Below are 20,965 nucleotides of genomic sequence, written 5' to 3' on the forward strand. Positions count from 1 at the left end.
CACTGCTAATGCTCAGCAAGTTAATAGGAATAAGATGTTTTATAATGGGAAATATCTCGGTGAACGAAGTCAGTGGATTTATTGGATGGAGGTGCATTTGGAGCCCTGTCCGAGTGCAATTTCACTGGAGAGGCAGTTTTCCAAGAGGCAACACACTCTCCGTTTCTTTTACCAAGGATACCCTTGCTGGAGTCCCACCCGAGGCTCGTAGGATTCCGTCTACTGAGAATGTCGTTCAGTGAGCCTCACTCACCCCGATTCTGGGGCGGGCAAGGTGGTAAAATTCCGACCCCTGTCAACATGGGAAACACGGCAGCCTCAATTGGGCAAAAGGGATTGTTTCATAGAATCGTAGAGTCCTTACTGTGCAGAAGAGACCATTTGGGCCATAGAGTCTGTGTCGACTCTCTGACAGATCCCCATAACCCCACACGTTCACCATGGCTAATCCCCCTAACCTACACATCTTGGGACACTTAAGAAACAATTTGGCACGGCCAATCCATCTAAACCTGCACATCATTGGGCTGTGGGAGGAAACTGGAGCATTCCAAGGAAACCCACGCAGACATGGGGAGAACTTGCAAACTCCATACAGTCACCCAAGGTTGGATTTGAACCCGGGTCCCTGGCGCTGTGCCACCGTGCTGCCCAAACTCTTAGAGGAATGAGGGGATGAATGAATCTCCACATCGAAGATCTGCAGAGACCATTTGTAGAGGCATAATGTCCTAGACGTTTACGGCATAGAAACAGGTTCAACTTATCCTTGCCGCTTTTTTTTTTAACCACTAACCTAGTCAATGAGGATACTTTGATTGCTGCCATGTTGAGACTTTGCCACGTTTTCCATCTGCTTTCTGGAGTGTAAGAGTCACTGCCAATGTCAGCATTTGTTACTCACCCCTCTGTTACTTCCACATGTGATAGTTTCCTGCCAGACAGCAGGGGCTGGAGACCCCCAATAGAGTAGATAACAAGGGCAAAACACAAGGCGGCCATCCACACAAGCTACAAAAAGATCATTTGTTTCCAACATTGTATCAACAACCTTCTGTCCTGAGGACAATCCTATAATCAAACAAGCTGCAAATAGACATAGCCACCAACCCCTCCAACCGCTACCCCCACCACTCCCTTTCTCACTGGAAACCTTCAAGACACATCTTGGGATTATTTCTGCTTAAAAACTTTTCATTTTCAGGGTGACAATCTCAGCCAGTTGGACCTGGTTTAGTGACATTGCTCAGGTAAATGTGGCTGGAATATGGATATTATTCTGTAACGGCCACACAGCTAAAGCAGGAAGAGATGAGACCAGCCCTCATTATGATAAATAAAAGCCCCCTTCTTAAAATGTTCAATATTGCATAAAGGGACTATTAAGATCCAAATGTGAAAGATTAAGTTTAAAGTTTATTTATGAGTGTCGCAAGTATGCTTACATTAACACTGCAATGACGTTACTGTGAAAATCCCCCAGTCGTCACACTCTGGCTCCTGTTCGGGTACACTGAGGGAGAATTTGGCATGGCCAATGCACCCTAACCAGCACATCTTTCAGACTGTGGGAGGAAAAGTTTAAAGCTTATTCATTACTGTTACACGTAGACTTACATTAACACTGCAATGAAGCCACTTTGAAAATCCCTCAGTTGCCACACTTCAGCACCGGTTCGGGTACACTGAGAATTTAGCACGGCCAACACACCTAACCAGCACGTCTTTCGGACAATGGGAGGAAACTGGAGCACTCGGAGGAAACCCATGCAGACACAGGAAAAACATGCAAACTCTACACAGACAGTGACCTAAGCCGGGAATCGAACCCGGATCCCTGATCATAGAATTATAGAAACCCTACAGTACAGAAAGAGGCCATTCGGCCCGACCACAATCCCACCCAGACCCTACCCCCATATCGCTACATATTTTACCCATTAATCCCTCCAACCTACGCATCTCAGGACACTAAGAGCAATTTTTAAGCATGGCCAATCAACCTAACCCGCACATCTTTGGACTGTGGGAGGAAACCGGAGCACCCGGAGGAAACCCATGCAGACACGAGGAGAATGTACAAACTCCGCACAGGCAGTGACCGGAGCCGGGAATCGAACCCAGGTCCCTAAGGGAGCTGACCACTGTGCCACCATGCCACCTGTGGTGCTGTGAGGCAGAGTGGTACCATGCCGCCCCACGTGCTATCATTAGAAGACACAAAGAAATCACGTTCACTAGCTCATCGTTTAGGATATATCTATAATCAGAAGCATTTGCAATCCATAGGATAACTGTGTACTTTGAAAGTAAGCATCCATCCTGTTGGGGAGCGACATAGTTCATCAGCAGAACTGTCGACATAGAAGTGAAATTGATTCAGAAGAGAGCTTTGAGAATCATTCTTCTTGATTGCGATTTTGAACAGGCATTACAGCTGCATAACAACCAAGAATTGGATGACAGATGTGCCTATCTCTGCTAACATTCTTTATAGAGATTCCAGATCTGTCAAAGTGCATAACAGGACAGTGATGGATGTGAGGCATAGACGCTGGGTGCCTTGAATATGAATCTCGAGTAATTAGTGCCACAATGAGATGGAGATACTGGTGTGGTATTCTTCATGCTCTGAGTCGCTCAGACATAAATCTCAGCCACCTCCTCCCCAACTTCCTCAAAGACATCGCTCCACTTTCCTGACCCTGAGATCCACGGTCAGACGGAACAACTCGATATTCTGGGATGGTGGGGGAAGGGGATGTGGGGGGGGGGTTAGTGGTTGGTGTTAAGCCTCTCGATTGAAGTCCAGTTATAAAAAAAATGATTGGTGGCATAGGGGACGGTTCTGTGACACAGTGCTAAGCACTGCTGCCTCACAGCATCAGGACTTGGTTTTGATTCCTGGCTTGGGTCACTGTCTGTGTGCAGTTTGTACATTCTGCCCGTGTCTGTGTGGGTTTCCTCTGGTTGCTCCGATTTCCTCCCACACTCCAAAGATGTGTGGTTAGGTGGATTGACCCGAACGGGCACTGGATTGTGGCAACTCGGGGAATTTCACAGTAACTTCATTGCAGTGTTAATGTAAGCCTACTTGTGACACTAATAAATAAACTTCTACTTTAAAAATAAGTCCAACCTCTTCACAAACTAGCTTATTCTCCTTTGGAGTGGCACGGTGGCACAGTGGTTAGCACTGCTGCCTCACAGCACTGGGGACCCTGGGTCAAGTCTGCACATTCTCCCTGTGTCTGCATGGGTTTCCTCTGGGTCCTCCGCTTTCCTCCCACTGTCCGAAAGATGTGCTGGTTAGGTGCATCGGCCATGCTAAATTCTCCCTCAGTGTACCCGAACAGGCACCAGAGGGTGGAGGGGAGTGTAGAGGGCACCAGAGGGGATTTTCACAGTAACTTCATTGAACTGTTAATATAAGCTGACTTGTGGCACTAATAAACAAACGTTAGCATTTTTTTAAACTTTTACACACACACACACACACCCATCACCCAGTGCCACCTGTAACCCCTTTAGATATCCCAGTGAGTGCTATTGTACTACATACAAAGTAGGTTTAAAGTGAAAGGTTACAATTAACCCATTCCTGAGGGGGAGGGGGTAGGGGGGATGGAGGAGGAGTGGGGAGGCGTGCGGTTGTCAGGGTTGAATTGGGTGTGTATGAGAGCATAAGGGAGATTGGGAGGGATATCAATCGGGAGTGTGACAATCTGTCCAGTGCAGCTAGCTTAGTGACAACTTTGCTTGTGTGGTGTGACACTTACCCGTCACAGTCCAGAGCTGCTTTCTGCTCTCGCTAGGCCACGTCTCTTTGGGAAAAGAGCGAGTCTTTGTGATATGATTGAGGAGGTGACCATAGACGTGATTTTTCATCCTCGTTGTATAATGTCACGGTTACTGTAAAATCCCATGAGTTGAGACTCTGAAAGTGAATTGTGCTCCTGTAGATTGATTCAGTGTCCCACATGCTCACTTGCGTCCTTCAATTCAGGCGTCTATTCCACTGAAAGCAATGACTCTTGGTGTATTCATGTCCCCTGGATATTGTAACCTTCTTATATCTGGCTCAAGTGGCCATTCTTTACTTGAGTCTGGACAGCAGCTGTCGATAAATCAGTGGGAGCGGCAATATATCACTAGTGTGGCTAGACTAGTAATTCAGAGAGCTGGCTAAAACGCCCGAAAGATGTAAGTTCAAATCCTGCAATGGGAATTTAAGTCTCATAAATATGTTTTTTGGGGAGAGGCGTAGTGGTATTGTCACTGGATGAGTAATTCAGAGATCCAGGGTTCTAGGGGCCTGGGTTCAAATCCCACCCATCACAGGTAGTAAAATTTGCATTCAATGAAAATCTGGGAGTGACCACGAAATTGTTCTCCATTATTGTAAAAACCCAAATGATTCATTAATGTCCTTTAGCGAAGGAAGTCTGCCATTCTTACACGGCCTGGCCTACATGTGACTCCGGACCCACAGCAACGTGGGTGACTCTCAACTGCCCTCTGAAATGGCTGAGTGAGAAACTCAGTTCAAGGGCAATTAGGGGTGGACCAGCCAGCAACACCCACATTCCATGAATGAATAAACAATAAATAAATCTTAAATAAAATACTGCTTTCCTAAATAATAATCTAATGGAAGATCATTAACCAACCCCCATAAATGCTGCCCGACCCGCTGAGTATTGCCAGCATTTTCTGTCTTTAATACCTTAATGTTAAAACTAGCTTCAGGTTTAGACCATAAGACCATAAAATATAGGAGCAGGATTAGGCCATTCAGCCCATTGATTCTTCTCCATAACTCAATCATAGCTGATAGATTCCTTAAACCCATTCTTCCACCTTTGCCCCATAACCTTTGATCCCTTGACCAATCAAGAAACTATCCGTCTTTGTCTTAAATGCCCTCAATGACCTGGCCTCCACAGCCTTACATTCCACAGATTCATCACCCTCTGGCTGAAGAAATTTCTCCTCATCTTGTTTCTAAAGGATTGTCCCTTTATTCTGAGGCTGTGCCACACAGAACACGTCTTCATGCAAAGGGGAATGGGAATCTGGAACTCTCTCTTCATAAAGCTGTGAATGGTGGTGGGGAGAAGGTAGTGAATTGAATTGTTTGAGACTGGAATCAATAGAGTTTTACTGGATAAGGGTATCACGGGTTATGGAGCAATGGAGTTGGGATACAGATCACTCGCAACCTAATCGGTAAATGGACTAGGCTCCATGGGCCGAATGGCCTCCTATTGTTTCAGTATTCCTGTGGTTCAGTGTGGCGTTGTGTTGGATCAATACTGATTCAGAGGATTCAATATTGGTTTAGAGGAGATGTACAAGGCATGATTTTTACACAGAGGGTGGGTGGAACTCGCTGCCAGGGGAGGTAGCGGAGGCAGATACGATAGTGACTTTTAAGGGATGTCTGGACAAATAGATGAATGGAATGGGAACAGAGGGATATGGTTCCCGGAAGGGTAGGGGGTTTTAGTTCAGGCAGTCAGCAGGCTTGGAGGACCTGTAATTTTCTTTGATCTTTGTTCTGATTGCAGCTCTGATGGTCAGTTGGGCGGTACACTGTGTTTCAGCTAGGGGTTGGTATAGTCTCTGCAGGGTTTCCACTCCTCACTCAGTGACCTCTGCTGCAAAGTGCATGTGCAGGAGCATGTGCAGTGATCCGGCCTCTGTGAGTTCACTAACCACAGGGTCACAGGCTGACTGGCTTTTCTGAGTGCGCACCAGAGAGATTCTAGACGCTATCAAACAAGGAATCTAGTTCCTTGGTAAGATGAACTCCAGAAGAGAGGTGGATAGTGGGCCCTCTCACCCTTGAGACAGTAGGTTTATAGAATCCCTACAGTGCTACTGGAGGCCATTCGGCCCATTGACTCTGCACCAACCAAAATCCCACCCCAGCCCTATTCAGACAACCTCACATATTTACCCCATTAACCTGACACTAAGTGGCAATCTAGCATGGCCAATCAACCTAACCCGTGCATCTTTGGAGTATGGGAGAAAACCGGAGGAAGCCCACGCAGACACGGGGAGAACATGCAAATTCCACACAGACAGTGACCTGAGGCTTGTATTGAACCTGGGTCCCTGACACTGTGAGGCAGCAGTGCTAACCACTGTGCCACTGTGCCACATTTTTTTATAAACAAGACAAGTACAACCTCCTGCCTGCAAACCCTAACCCCATCTATTATCCACATAGAAATGTGGGTTTAAGTCCCCAGTTCCAGAAACCTCGGTGTAAGGTTGAGGCTGGGAGTGCTGCACTTTTGGAAGCATCAACTTTCAAAGTTAATGTAAAACTTAAGCCCTTTCAGGTGGATGTAAAGATCCCACACCGACCTGAAGGAAAGGTAAAGAGATTCCGTTCAGTGTCCTTCCCGATATTTACCCATCTATCAACATCGCTCAGGCATATCACATCTTTGTCTGTGGGAGCTTGCTGTGCACAAATTGGCTGCTGCTTTTGCTACATGACCTCAGGCACTGCACTTCATTGGAGCGTGCAAACGGTGCTGTAAAAACGTACGAAGGAACACGAGCAATTAACATTGCATCCCTCCGCACACCCCCCCCACAACACCAACGTGTCCCAGGCTGTGGATGGCACTGTGACCTTTCTGCATGACATGCTAGCAGGAAGACAGATTGGGGAGCCTGGCACCTGACACTCGCAGTTAAGATCCCTGACATTTCTGACTAATTGGGTGAGCAGAGCATGCTGCGCACGCTAATGACCGTTCATTATCCTCCCTGTCGACCATGTCTCATGTAGTCGGTCCTCTCAATAACTCACCCTGTCAGCTCTGTAGCCCGGTACCATCCAGCATGATTACTCTGCGATGACACCTTCTTGATGGGAAATATATAAAGTGCTGAGTTATTACATTCCATTGGTGGCGGCAATTGCCGTTCGTGTTTAAAAAAAAAAGATTGACTCTGAATAGCAAAGGAGCAGATGTTCATTAAGTGCAGCGGAATTCTTCTCCCAGATTAATGTGACGATCTAATTTTGGGTATACATTTTTGATTAGAAGATTCATTCTAATGCATAGTGACAGGTGCAGTCTGCCTCCCACCAGATGTACAATTATAGACTGCGCTCAGCACACTCTATATCCACGGGTTTTCATAAGGCGTTAACTCAAATCAATTGGCTTGAGTGGATCTGAAGGGAGGCGATGGCCTAGTGGTATTATCGCGGGGCTATTAATCTCAGCTAATGTCCTGGGGGACCCGGGTTCGAACCCCGCCATGGCGGACGGTGGAATTCGAATTCAATAAAAACAAATATCTGTAATTGAGAATCTGCTGACGACTATTGTCGGAAAAACCCATCTGATTCACTAATGTCCCTTTAGGGAAGGAAATCTGCCACCCTTACCTGGTCTGCTCCACATGGGACTCCAGAGCCCCAGCAATGTGGTTGACTCTCAGGTGCCCTCGGGCAATTCAGGATGGGCAGTAAATGGTGGCCAGCCAGCGATGCCCATCCCACAGGAACAGATAAAGAAAATATGGGAGGGAGGGAGAAAGTGCCTGAGATTCCCGCACTGGATACGTATAAAGTATCCTGGATTTGAGCCTTTCTCATTAATGGTAGCATTCCTGAGTGGTTCAGATGAGGGAAGTTCCTCATTTGTTGTCTATATTCAGCTGAAGTTGGCATCTTCCTGAGTTTGCCACCCTTGGTGCTCTGTTGTGTCAGCCGCACAGTCTGTTTGTAACCCTTATTCAGTGGACAAAGAACAGTGAGTCAACTTCTTGTTAGTACAGTAATATTTATTCACACACACAATCAATAAATACTAAGCTATATTACAGAATCCTAAAGTACAAGTTCAACACTAGACCTTGACTTAACTTTTGTGTGACTGGCAAGTACCCAGGCAGATATTGGCCTTTATCCGTGTGTTCGTCACCGTAGATCTCGGTGTAATCTGGTCCTTCAGTCTGGTCTGATGCTCTGGCTCTGGCCTTCCTTCCGTTGTTGGTGTGGTGGCTGTCCTCGTGGTGACGGTTGCGTGTGGTGGTCACCCTTGTTCTGTTCCTGTTGCGCGAGCTCTTCCTTCCATCGTGCAGCACCTTTGATCCCTCATTGGTTTCGCGCCCTTTTGAGTGGCTATTATTACCGACCAATCATGGAGCCCAATCTTAGAGTGCCAGGGGCCCAGGTTCAGCTCCTGGCTTGTCTCACTGTCTGTGTGGAGTTTGCACATTCTCCCTGTGTCTGTGTGGGTTTCCTCCAGGTGCTCTGGTTTCCTCTCACAGTCCAAATATGTGCTGGTTAGGTACAGCAGTATAGATACAGCAATATGGATACAGCTTTATATAGATACAACTGTATAGATACAGCAGTATAGATAAAGTGGTATGGGTACAGCTGTATAGATAAAGTGGTATGGGTACAGCTGTATAGATACAGTGGTATGGATGCAGCAGTATAGATAAAGCAGTATGGATACAGCAGTATAGATACAATAGTATGGATACAGCAGTATAGGAACAATGGTATGGGTACAACTGTATAGATATGATGGTATGGATTCAGCCTATAGATACAGTGGTATGGGTACAGCTGTATAGGTACGATGGTATGGATGCAGCAGTATAAGTACGATGGTATGGATACAGTTGTATATAGTAGTATGGATACAGCAGTATAGATACATTGAAATGGATACAGCAATATAGATACAATGGTATGGATACAGCTGTGTAGATATAGTGGTGAGCATACAGCAGTGTAGATACAGTGATATGCATACAGCAGTATAGATATAGCAGTATGGATACAGTGATATGCATACAGCAGTATAGATACAGCAGTATGAATACAGCAGTATAGATACAGCAGTATGCATACAGCAGTATAGATATAGCAGTATGGATACAGCAGTATAGATACAGTGGTACAGATGCAGCGGTATAGATACAGCGATATGGATACAGCAGTATAGATACAATGGTATGGATACAGCAGTATAGATGTAATGGTGTGGATACAGCGGTATAGATGCAATGGTATAGATACAGCAGTATAGATACAATGGTATGGATACAGCTGTATAGATGCAATGGTATGGATACAGCTGTATAGATGCAATGGTATGGATACAGCTGTATAGATGCAATGGTGTGGATACAGCTGTATAGATGCAATGGTATGGATACAGCAGTATAGATGCAATGGTATGGATACAGCAGTATAGATGCAATGGTATGGATACAGCAGTATAGATGCAATGGTATGGATACAGCAGTATAGATGCAATGGTATGGATACAGCAGTATAGATACAATGATATAAATATCTCTTTTCAGTAATATTCAGTTTCTGTACCATCAAGCAAAGTGAATCTTCCGGCAATGCTGGTGTGTGTTCAGCAGTCCTGGTTTCAGCACGCTCTGCATTAGCACGACCTCTGCTCAGTTTGGTGCTGCTATTTCATATCGATCATTTGGAAGGCTTGCAGCCACAATGATATTATCGCTGCTCTCACTTTCTCTTACTCTCTGTGTTCCACAGGGCTCGGGGAAATATTCTGTTTATGTGGCCAACTATGCCAGTGGCAACATTGGCCCCCACGCCCTGATTGAAATGGATGAAGCCGCCAGCAACCTGGCACTGGGAATTGTTGCCCTTTCCAACGTGGCAGCAGAGGCAGGAGTCAACAAGTTCACAGGTAAGCGGCTTTGTGACAAGCTTTGATGCTGGCACACATTGTGATGATTCTTACTTTTGTGTAAAAGCTTGCAGAGGCAGAATAGTAAAGCTGTTAGACTCTGCACTGGAATCGCTATCACTTAAAACTTCCTTTTGAAATCAGCCCATACACTTTCAATACTGGGTCTGCAGTATTTGGAATTCTTTTCCCCAGAGAGTATTGGATGCTGGGGATGTAACTATATTCAAAGGCTGAATGAGATGGATGTTTCATTAATAAGGGAGTCAAAACTGGCAGGAAAATGGAGTTGTGAGATCTGACATAATCTCAATTTAATTTCATTTGATTTATTATTGTTACATTATTGGGATGCAGTGAAAACATACCGTTCATAGAGAACAAAGGGTAGAAGGAAAGGAGAGGGTACAGTATATAGTGTTACAGTCACGGACTACCTGGATCCATTACAGTTTTCCTACTGTCGCAACATGTCCACAGCAGATGCCATTTCTCTGGCCATGCACTCAACCCTGGAACACCTAGATAACAAGAACACTGATGTCAGACTCCTATTTATGGACTACAGCTCAGCCTTCAACACTATTATTCCCACGAAACACATCTCCAAGCTCTGTGGCCTCAGCACGTCTCTCTGCGTCTGGATCCTGAACTTGCGAACTCACAGACCACAATCAGTAAGGATAGGCAACAACACCTCCTCCACAATGATCCTCAACACCAGTGCCCTACAAGGCTGTGTTCTCAGCCCCCTACCATTCTCCTTACACACCTATGAATGTGCGGCCAAATTCCCCTCCAATTCACTTTTCAGATTTGCTGACGACACCACCATAGTGGGTCAGATCTCAAGCACTGATGAGACAGAGTACAAGAATGTGGCAGAGAATCTGGTGAACTGGTGCGGCAACAAAAATCTCTCCCCCAATGTCAACAAAATGAAGGAGATTGTCATCGACTTCAGAGAACGTAAAGGAGAACATGCCCCTGTCTACATCAATGGGGACAAAGCAGAAAGGGTCGAGAGCTTCAAGCTTTTAGGTGTCCAGATCACCACCAACCTGTCCTGGTCCCCCCATACTGACATTATAGTTAAGAAAGCCCACCAATGCCTCTACTCTCTCAAAAGACTCAAGCAATTTGGCATATCAGCTATGATTCTCACCAACTTTGACAGATGCACCATAGAAAACATTCCTTCTGGTTGTATCACAGCTTGGTATGGGCTCCTGCTCTGCCTAAGACCACAAGGAACCACAAAAGGTTGTAAATGTAACCCAATCCATCACGCAAACCAGCCTCCCATCCATTGACTCTGTCTATACTTCCCACTGCCTCGGCAAAGCAGCCAGCATAATTAAGGACTGCATGCACCTCGGAGATTCTCTCTTCTACCTTCTTCCTTCAGGAAAAAGATACAAAAGTCTGAGGTCACAAACCAACTGACTCAAGAACAGTTTCCTCCCTGCTACTGTCAGATTTCTGAATGGACCTACCTTGCATTAAGTTGATCTTTCTCTACATCCTAGCTATGACCGTAACAATACATTCTGCACTGTTGTTTCCTTCTCTATGTATGTTTTATCTGTGTAGCGTGCAAGAAACAATACTTTTCATTGTATGTTAATACATGTGACAATAATAAATCAAATCAAATCACAGCTAAGGTATAGGGAAAAATCGATTTAGTACAATAATGTTATTACGATATAATGTTATAGTTACGGTGAAAAGAAAGATTAGCTTAATATATGATAGGACCAATCAAAAGTCTGATGGCAGTAAGAAGCTGTTCTTGAGTCAGTTGGTACGTGACCTCAGACTTTTGTATCTTTTTTGCTGACGGAAGAAGGTGGAAGAGAGAATGTCCGGGGTGCGTGGGGTCCTTAATTATGCTGGCTGCTTTGCCAAGGCACCGGGAAGCGTTGACAGTGTCAGTGGATGGGAGGCTGGTTTGCATGATGAACTTGGCTTCATTCACAGCCCTTCGTAATTCCTTGTGGTCTTGGGCAGAGCAGGAGTCATACCAAGCTGTGATACAACCAGAAAGAATGCTTTCTCTGGTGCATCTGTAAAAATTGGTAAGAATCGTAACGGACATGCTGAATTTCCCCAGCCCTCTGTGAAAGTAGAGGCGTTGGTGTGCAATCTTAACTATAGCCTCAGCATGGAGGGACCAGGACAGGTTGTTGGTGATCTGAATACCCGGAAACTTGAAGCTCTCAACCATTTCTACTTCGCCCCTGTTGATGTAGACGGGGATATGTCCTCCTCTACGCTTCCTGAAGTTGGTGACTATCTCTTTCATTTTGTTGGCATTGAGGAAAAGATTATTGTTGCTGCACCAGTTCACCAGATTCTCTGTCTTATTCCTGTATTCTGTCTCGTCATTGTTTGAGATCTGACCTACTGCTGTGGTGTCGTCAATAAATTGAAGATCGAGTTGGAGGGAAATTTGGCCACAAAGGTGTATGAGGAGTATAGTAGGGCGCTGAGGACACAGCCTTGTGGGGAACCAGGGTTGAGGATGACGGTGGAGGAGGTGTTGTTGCCTATCCTTACTGATTGTGGTCTGTGGGTTAGGAAGTTCAGGATTCAGTCGCAGAGGGAGGAACCGAGGCCCAGGCCAGGGAGATTACGTGTGTGTGTGTGTGAGTTTCGTAAGAATAATGGTGTTGAAGGCTGAGCTGTAGTCAATAAATAGGAGTCTGACATAAATGCCTTTGTTACCCAGGTGTTCGAGGATTGAGTGTAGGGTTAGGGAGATGGTGTCTGCTGTGGACCTGTTGCTGCGGTAGGCAAAATGTGGTGAATCCAGGCAATCTGGGAGACTGGAATTAATTTGTGCCTTGACTAACCTTTCAGAGCACTTCATAATGATGGATGTCAGAGCCACCAGACGATAGTCATTAAGGCACGATGCCTTGGTGGCTGAATGCTGGAACAGTCTCGAAGGTCTCGAGGTTCCAAATGGTCTACTCCTGCTCCATGCTCTAATGGATTGGTCTGTTCCATACCCTGCTTCTTCCATTTTCCCGGCAGGCAGAGGCACTGGCAGACGATGACGACAGATTGCTCAATGCTTTTCAGTTGTTTTCCTCAACATTGAGGCTGCAGTGATTATTAACAATATTCGGAAAGGGCAGGGATGTATTCAAGCTAAACTCCGCTCCTTCCCTGTGCCATCCCAGGATATCTACATCAGAGTATGCATAGTCTCAGGACAGGCTTGTCAATGAAGTGGAGGAGGTGCCCAAAAACAGCGACAGGAGGGAAAAAACAACATTAACACTTCATCCTGATCCCTTCAGCCAACAGAAGTAATAAAAGGTCAGGATTTAATTGATGCAGCATCTGTAACAACCTCGGGCATTCCAAGGCATTTTACAACCAATCAAATACTTCAATTAGTGCCTGCTGTAATATTGGAAAAGCAACTGTCAATTTACACATTAACAGTAACAAAATTATTGGCCAGGAGAGTGTGTGTGTGTGTGTGTGTGTGTGTGTGACTGTGTGTGTGTGTGTGTGTGTGTGTGTGTGCGCATGTGTGTGTGTGAGTATGTCACTGTGAGTGTGTGTATGTGTCACTGTGCATGTGTGGGTTGTGCGTCACTATATGAGTGTGTGTATGTGTCAGTGTATGAGAGAGAGAGTGTGTGTGTGTGTGTGCGTGCGTGTGTGTGTCAGTGTATGAGAGTGTGTGTGGGTGTACATGTGAGTGTGTGAGTGCATGTGTGTGTGTCAGTGTGGGTGTGTGAATGTGTGTGTCAGTGTGTATGTCAGTGTGTGTGTGTGGGTGTGTGTCTGTGTGCGTCAGTGTGTGTGTGTGGGTACGACTGTCAGTGTGTGGGTGTGGGTGAGTGTGTGGGTGAGTAGGTGTGTTAGTGTATGTGTGTATATGACTGTCAGTGGGTGGGTGTGTGTGTTAGTGTATGTGTGTGGGTGTGTTTCGTCATTATTTATTTTACTTCCTCATTTCAATTGTCACAACTGCTCAAAATCCGGAGCTGATTAACTCAATCCTCACTAACCAGTGCTCACTAACCAGTGTTTACTAACCACTGCTCACTGACCAATGTTCATTAACTCAATATCCACTACCAAAATTCACTAACCAGCACTCACTAACCAGTGTTTACTAACCACTGCTCACTGACCAATGTTCATTAACTCAATATCCACTAATGAGTGCTCACTAACCAGTGCTCACTAACTAGTGCTCATTAACTGAATATCCACTGAGAGCTCATTCACCAGTACTCACTAACCAGTGCTCATTAATTCAATACCCACTAATGAGTGCTCACTTGCCAATGCTCACTAACCAGCATTTGCTAACTAGCGCTCACTAACCAGCGCTCACTAACCAGCGCTCATTAATCAGTGCTCATAAACCAATGCTCACTGACCAGCACTCACTAACCGGTGCTCACTAACTAGTGTTCACTAACCAAAACCAGTATTCACTAAGCAGTACTCATTAACTCAATACCCACTAATGAGTGGTCACGAGCAGGCGCTCAGTAACCAGCACTCACTAACTAGCGCTCACTACCCGGCGCTCAATCAGCAGTGCCCATCAGTGTGCTGCTGAGTTCTGAAAGGGAGAGTATTTCCAGTTTTGGAACAACACGGCAGTTCCAATTACACTGAGCAAATTTCCCACAGCTTTTCATAACAGGGGTTCTGCCAATCCCCCACAGTGCATCATGCTGGAGTGAAAAAAAACTGAAATTAAAAAGCAATTACTGCAAGAAATGATTTATAAACCAAGCTCACGGCACTGGGTCTCTGCAGCTAACGACTTCCCTAATCGCTGCTGAATTTGAGGCCAAGAGTTGGTTCCAAGTTGGAGTATCTCAGCTGTGAACAGATCTGCCTGCATAGCTAGTGGGGGCGAACTCATCCCTCTGTCTCCTGCTCCGGGATATAGTGATAGCATTTCGCTAATTATTGACCTGTCTAGGGATTTGATTTGATTTATTATTGTCGGATGTATTAGTACACGGTGAAAAGTATTGTTTGCTGCGCGCTATGCAGACAAAGCATACCGTACAGAGAGAAGGAAAGGACAGACTGCAGAATGTAGTGTTACGGTCATAGATAGGATGTAGAGAAAGATCAACAGTACCAGGGACTTGGGTTCGATTCCATCTCAGGTCACTATCAGTGTGGAGTTTGCACGTTCTCCCTGTGTCTGCATGGGTTTCCTCCAGATGCTCCAGTTTCCTCTCACAGTCTGAAAGATGTACTGGTTAGGGTGCATTGGCCGTGCTAAATTCTCCCTCAGTGTACCCAAACAGGCACTGGAGTGAGGTCACTAGGGGATTTTCACAGTAACTTCATTAATGTAAGCCTACTTGTGACTAATAAATAAAGTTTAAAAAGAACTCAACTCACTGACATGAAGCTCATCTTTTCCTGGGGATTTCTGAATCTTCAATCTTTACGAACCTTTTTAATAATACTAGTTTGTTTTAGCTTTTCAGTTTCACAAGTTCCTTCGTTGTTTAGGATTTTGGGCAGATTTCCTGCATCTTCTTTCATGAAGGCAGATGCAAAATAACTGTTCAGTTTCTCCACCATTTCCCTGTTCTCCACTATCAATTCTCCACCTGTAATGGGCCCGCATTTGTCCAAATTAATCTTTTCCTTTTCACAAAGCTAAAGAAGCTTTCACAGTCTGCTTTAATGTTCCTGGTTAGTTTGCATTCCTATCCTCTTTTCTTTACCTGTTTCTTTGTCTTCATTTGTTGGACTCTAAATTGCTCCCAATCCCCAAGCTTGCCACCTTTCCTGGCAACCTTGTAAGCTGCTTTCCTTTAATTTAATGCAATCTCTCGTTAACCGCACTGATTTACTTTCCCTTTGGGTGTTTGTGACTTGGAGGAATGTATACCTGTGATGGACCTGGTAATATTTCTTTAAGCGCTCTCCATTGTCTGCCGGCTGTCAAATCTCTCAGTGTAGTTCTCCAATCCATCATCGCTCCTTCAGAATTTCCTTCCTTCAGATTTAAGACCCTAGTTTCAGAATGAACTATTCCGCACTCAAACTTGATAGGCAGCATATTGTATATACGTCAGTCAGCTTGGTAACAGGATTAATCACCTCGTAATTATTTATTCAAATACAGGGTAGCTGAGGGGTGGGCGGGAAGGTGTTGGACTTTCTGTCCCTTAGACTTTACATGCACCCTCCCCTCTGCCTGCGCTCACCTCCCCCCTCCCCCCCCCCCCCCCCCGCCCATCCCCTCCTCCTCGGCTCCCTCCCACCACCACATGCCCTCCCACCAAAAAAAATTCCCGGTGGGGAGGGGGCTGTGAAACCAAACCCCAGGCCCCTGCCATTTTCTTCTCTCATTCGGATGTTTATGCAAGTCCCTTTTGAAATCTCCACAGGAATCTTTATCCACCGTCCCGTCAGGCAGTGCCATTCCTGATCCACCAAGATAGTGGAGGGACGGAGGGGTGGAGGGACGGAGGGGTGGAGGGACGGAGGGTGGAGGGATGAAGGGTGTGCCAAGTTAATTCTTGCTGCGTCCGCCTCTTTTAGCTATCTCCTTCAGTCGGTGCCCCCTGGTGACTGTTCAGAGTGTGTCTTCATTGACTCAAGATGAAGTTTCCTGGTTACAAACAGCAGGATTTTTGCCTGAATAACTGCTCTCAGGCATCCATTCCATGAAACGTCACTCAATGCAGAAAGACCGTTCCAGTCTCACTCCTAAATTAATGATCCCTCTGATGCCCTGCGTCATATCAGCAATTGCCAGTTCCCACGACCAACAGTCTCCTCTTCACTATGGACCTCCACACCTCCACTCCTTCATCCCTCCATCCCTCCGCTCTCCACCCCTCCATTCCTCCACCCCTCCATCTCTTCATTCTCCACCCCCTCCATCCCTCCATTCCCTCCACCTCTCCATCCTTCCATTCCCTCCAACCCTCCACCCCTCCATCCCTCCACTATCAATTCTCCTGTCTCCCCCTCTAATGGGCCCACATTTGTCCAAATTAATCTTTTCCTTTTCACAAAACCTAAAGAAGCTTTCACATCCCACCACATCCTCCACATCCTCCATCCCTCCACATCCTCCATCCCTCCACATCCTCCATCCCTCCACCCTCCACCTCTCCACCTGTCCACCCCTCCACCTTCCATGCCTCCACCCCTCCACCCCACTACCCCTCCACCATCCACCATCCACCCCTCAATCCCTCCACCAGGACATTCTGAGGGCTCTCTGCTTGCTCTGTGAACAGAGGCCTGAACAATCTACCACCACTCTGGCTAAACCTTGTTCCCTCATTTAACAATGTCTCCTGTAGCGTGTCTCACTTGTTGCAAAAGAAAGGCAAGGCTATGGGCACTGACCCAGTCCTTTGGTGGGTTATGTGGAACACTCTTTGTTCCAGTTCCACTCAGGTTTCTGTCTAAACTCTTTCTCCATTACATCGATAACTGCATTAGTGCTGTTTCATGCTCTCATCTTAACCTGGAAAAGTGTAGCTATTATGCCTCCAGTCCTCCGTCACCTTCACCTGGGCCAACTCCAACACTTATCTTGTCTTCTTTGACCTCTCTATCGCCATTTCTGTCTGCCAGTACTCATTACAAGTGCACTGATTGAGACAGCTATCACCTCTACACCTCCTCACACCCTGCTCCCTGCGGGGACTCCATTCTTTCCTCTGAAGTTTTCTATCTCCATCACGTCTGTTCCGATGATGCCACCTTCCAAAATGGCGTTGCTGATATGCCTTTCTCTTTCCTTCACCACTGTTCTCCACCCATTGGGTTTAATAGAGCACTCAACCCTGCCTGACCCATCTCGCGCACCTCTACCCTCATCCGTTCCCTGCCCTCCCAACGCCAGGTTAGGGTCCCCCACATCCTCACTTTTCACCCCACCAGCGTCCGCATTCGAGGGATCGTCCTCTGCCATTTCACCAACTCCAGCATGATGCCACCACGGAACGTATCTTCCCCTCACTCCCAGCCCTCTGTAGGAATCACTCCCACCCCCCATCCCCTGCCCACAGCGCCTTCCCCTGCAATCACAGAAGATGCAACACCTTTACCTCCTCACTGTCCAAGGCCCCAAACACTCTTTTCATCTTAACTTTGTAAGACACAGGAGCAGAATTAGGCCATTCAGCCCGTTGAGTCCGCTCTGCCATTCGATCATGGCTGATATACTCCTCATCCCCATTTTCCTGCCTTCTCCCCTTCAACCCATTCCCAATTTAACGTCTGCCTAACTCCTCCTTAAATTTACTCCCAGCACCCACTGCATTTTGGGATGGCGAATTCTACAGATTTACAACCCTTTGGGAGAAGTAGTTTCTCTTCAACCCTGTTTTAAATTTGCTACCCGTTATCCTAAGAACATAAGAACATAAGAACATAAGAAATAGGAGCAGGAGTAGGCCATCTGGCCCTTCGAGCCTGCCCCGCCATTCAATATGATCATGGCTGATCTGTCGTGGCTCAGTTCCACTTTCCCGCCCTCTCCCCATAACCCTTAATCCCCTCTCTTATCAAAAACCCATCAACCCGCTTCTTAAAAATATTTAGCGAAGCAGCCTCCACCACTTCAACGGGCAGAGAATTCCAGAGATTCACCACCCTTTGAGTGAAGAAGTTCCTCCTCAACTCCGTTCTAAACCACCTCCCCTTTATCTTGAGGCTGTGCCCCCTAGTCCTACTGTCTTTTTTGAGCGGGAAGAGTCTCTCCACCTCTATCCTATCCATCCCATTCATCATCTTATACGTCTCAATGAGATCTCCCCTCATTCTTCTAAACTCTAACGAGTACAAGCCTAGTTTATTCAGCCTCTCCTCATAGCTCAACCCCCTCAACTCCGGTATCAGCCTACCGTGACCTCTCGTCCTAGAATGTCCCGCAAGAGGAAGTATCCACTCCACGTCTACGCTATCCATACCTTTTATCATCTTGTGTCCTCCATTTGATCTCCTCTCACAGAAGCAGTGTTTCTGGCACCTCCTTCTTGCTATATTTGCTGCTCCCAATGCCAACTCCCCCACATGGCGGAGACTAAACACAGACTGGGTGACCGCTGAGCTGAACACCTCCACTCAGTCCACAAGCATGACCCCAACCTTCCTGTCACTCTAACTCAGCATCTTGCTGTCTGTCCTTGGCCTGCTGTAACGCTCCAGTGAAGCCCAGTGCAAACTAAAGGAACAACATCTCATCTCCTGATTCAACACTTTGCAGGACTCAGCACTGAGCCCAATACTTCAGAAATCTTCCCTGCCTTGTGACCTCTTGCTTAATCTAATTGTTCCCCAACCTCCACCAACTACCCCGCACCCCCCACCCCCACACCCCATGGGACCATCTGTAACAAAGAAAATTACAGCACAGGAACAGACCCTTCAGCCCTCCAAGCCTGCACTGACCATGCTGCCCGACTGAACTAAAAGCCTCTACCCTACCAGCGACCATATCCCTCTATTCCCATCCTATTCATGTACTTGTCAAGACGCCCCTTAAAAGTCACTACTGTATCTGCTTCCACTACCTCCTCCGGCAGCGAGTTCCAGGCACCCACCACCCTCTGTGCAAAATACTTGCCTCGTACATCTCCTTTAAACCTTGCCCCTCGCACCTTGAACTTATGCTCCCTGGTAATTTCGTGGGAAAAAAGCTTCTGACTATTCACTCTGTCCATGCCCCTCGTAATCTTGGAGACTTCTATCAGGTCACCCGCTCAACCTCTGATGTCCCAGTGAGAACAAACCAAGTTTCTCCAACCTCTCCTCTCACCTCCATGCCAGGCACCATCCAGGTAGGGGGCTGAGAACACAGGTTTGTGGGGCACCGGTACTGAGGATGATGGTGGAGGAGGTGTCGTTGCCTATCCTTACTGATTATGGTCTGTGGGTTATGAAGTTCAGGATCCAGTTGCAGAGGGAGGAGCTGAGGCCCAGGCCATGGAGTTTGGAGATGAGTTTTGTTGGAATAATGGTGTTGAAGGCTGAGCTGTATCAGTAAATGGGGGTCTGACATAGGTATCCTTGTTATCTAGGTGTTCCAGGGTTGGGTGCAGGGCCAGGCGAAATGGCTAAATTGCCCCTTCATGTCCCAAGATGTGTAAGTTAGATGGGATTAACTGTGGGAAACGTGTGGGGCTCATGTCGAGACTGGAGGTGTGGAAGGGGATATGAGCAGGATGAAACTTACTATTGATCCAAAAATGAAAGGGCGGGGGGGGGGTGGGGGTGGAGGTTGTTCAGAAGGCCAATTGAATGTGACGGCATCACAATTTAACTTGTGTAGACACTGCCACTCCACCCCTCCCAACCACATCACAGTTGGAAAGTGAGGGTGGCACATGGGAGCAGTGGTTAGCACTGCTGCCTCACAGCACCAGGGACCTGGGTTCAATTCCCAACTTTGGAAAACTGTGTGGAGTTTGCGTGTTCTCCGCGCGGGTTTCCTGCGGGTGCTCCGGTTCCCTCCCACGGTCGAAGATGTACAGATTGGTCATGGTATATTGTCCATTAGTGTCTCACAATGTGTAGGTTAGATGGATTGGCTATGATAAATGCATAGGCTGCGCGGACAAGGTGGTGGATGGACCTGAGTAAGATGCTTTGTTTTGGAGAGTCAGTACAGACATGATGGGCCAAATGGCCTCCTTCTCCACAGGAGGGATTCTATGGATTGGTTGGCTGAGCTATTTTACCCTTAGAACTCAGGGATGTACAATCCAATTGCTAAGTTTCTCTTTACCCCACTCATCACCATCCTCCCCATTCCTGCTGGATGAGGGCAGTACCTTGGCAATAAAAGTTAGCACTGCTGCCTCACAGTGGCAGGGACTCGGGTTCAATTCCCAGCTTGGGTCACTATCTCGGAATTTGCACGTTCTCCCCGTATCTGTGTGAGTTTCCTCTGGTGCTCCAGTTTCCTCCCACAGTCCAAAGATGTGCAGATTAGGTGGATTGGTCATCCTAAATTGTCCCTTCGTATCAGGAGGTTATCAGGGTAAATGCGTGGGGTTATGGGGATAGGGTTGTGCTTGGTGCTCGGTGCAGATGGGCTGAATGGCCTCCTTCTACATTGTAAGGATTCTAATGACAAGATTCTATTCTGCAAGATTCTATCTATCAATGAACACACTTAGCAGAGACTGGCAACTGAACATGGGACTCATTGAAACATAGATCTCCCCTGTGCTGCCTGGGTACTAAATGGCTGGCATGGATTG

The 20,965-nt window shown here is 46.7% G+C and overlaps 1 protein-coding gene across 2 annotated transcripts in view; it reads left to right on the forward strand.

The window, feature by feature from the left end:
- LOC145354506 (cartilage acidic protein 1-like) overlaps positions 1-20,965 on the forward strand; it is a 317,641-nt gene that overhangs the window by 144,694 nt on the left and 151,982 nt on the right. For both annotated transcript variants that reach the window (XM_080205934.1, XM_080205933.1), the window contains exon 4: positions 9,566-9,722. In XM_080205934.1, coding sequence (XP_080062060.1) covers positions 9,566-9,722 — 157 coding nt within the window. The remainder of the gene's footprint in view (positions 1-9,565; positions 9,723-20,965) is intronic.

This window comes from Carcharhinus amblyrhynchos, chromosome 17 (assembly GCF_965287045.1).
Source record: "Carcharhinus amblyrhynchos chromosome 17, sCarAmb.v2.hapA, whole genome shotgun sequence".
NCBI classification, from domain to species: domain Eukaryota; kingdom Metazoa; phylum Chordata; class Chondrichthyes; order Carcharhiniformes; family Carcharhinidae; genus Carcharhinus; species Carcharhinus amblyrhynchos.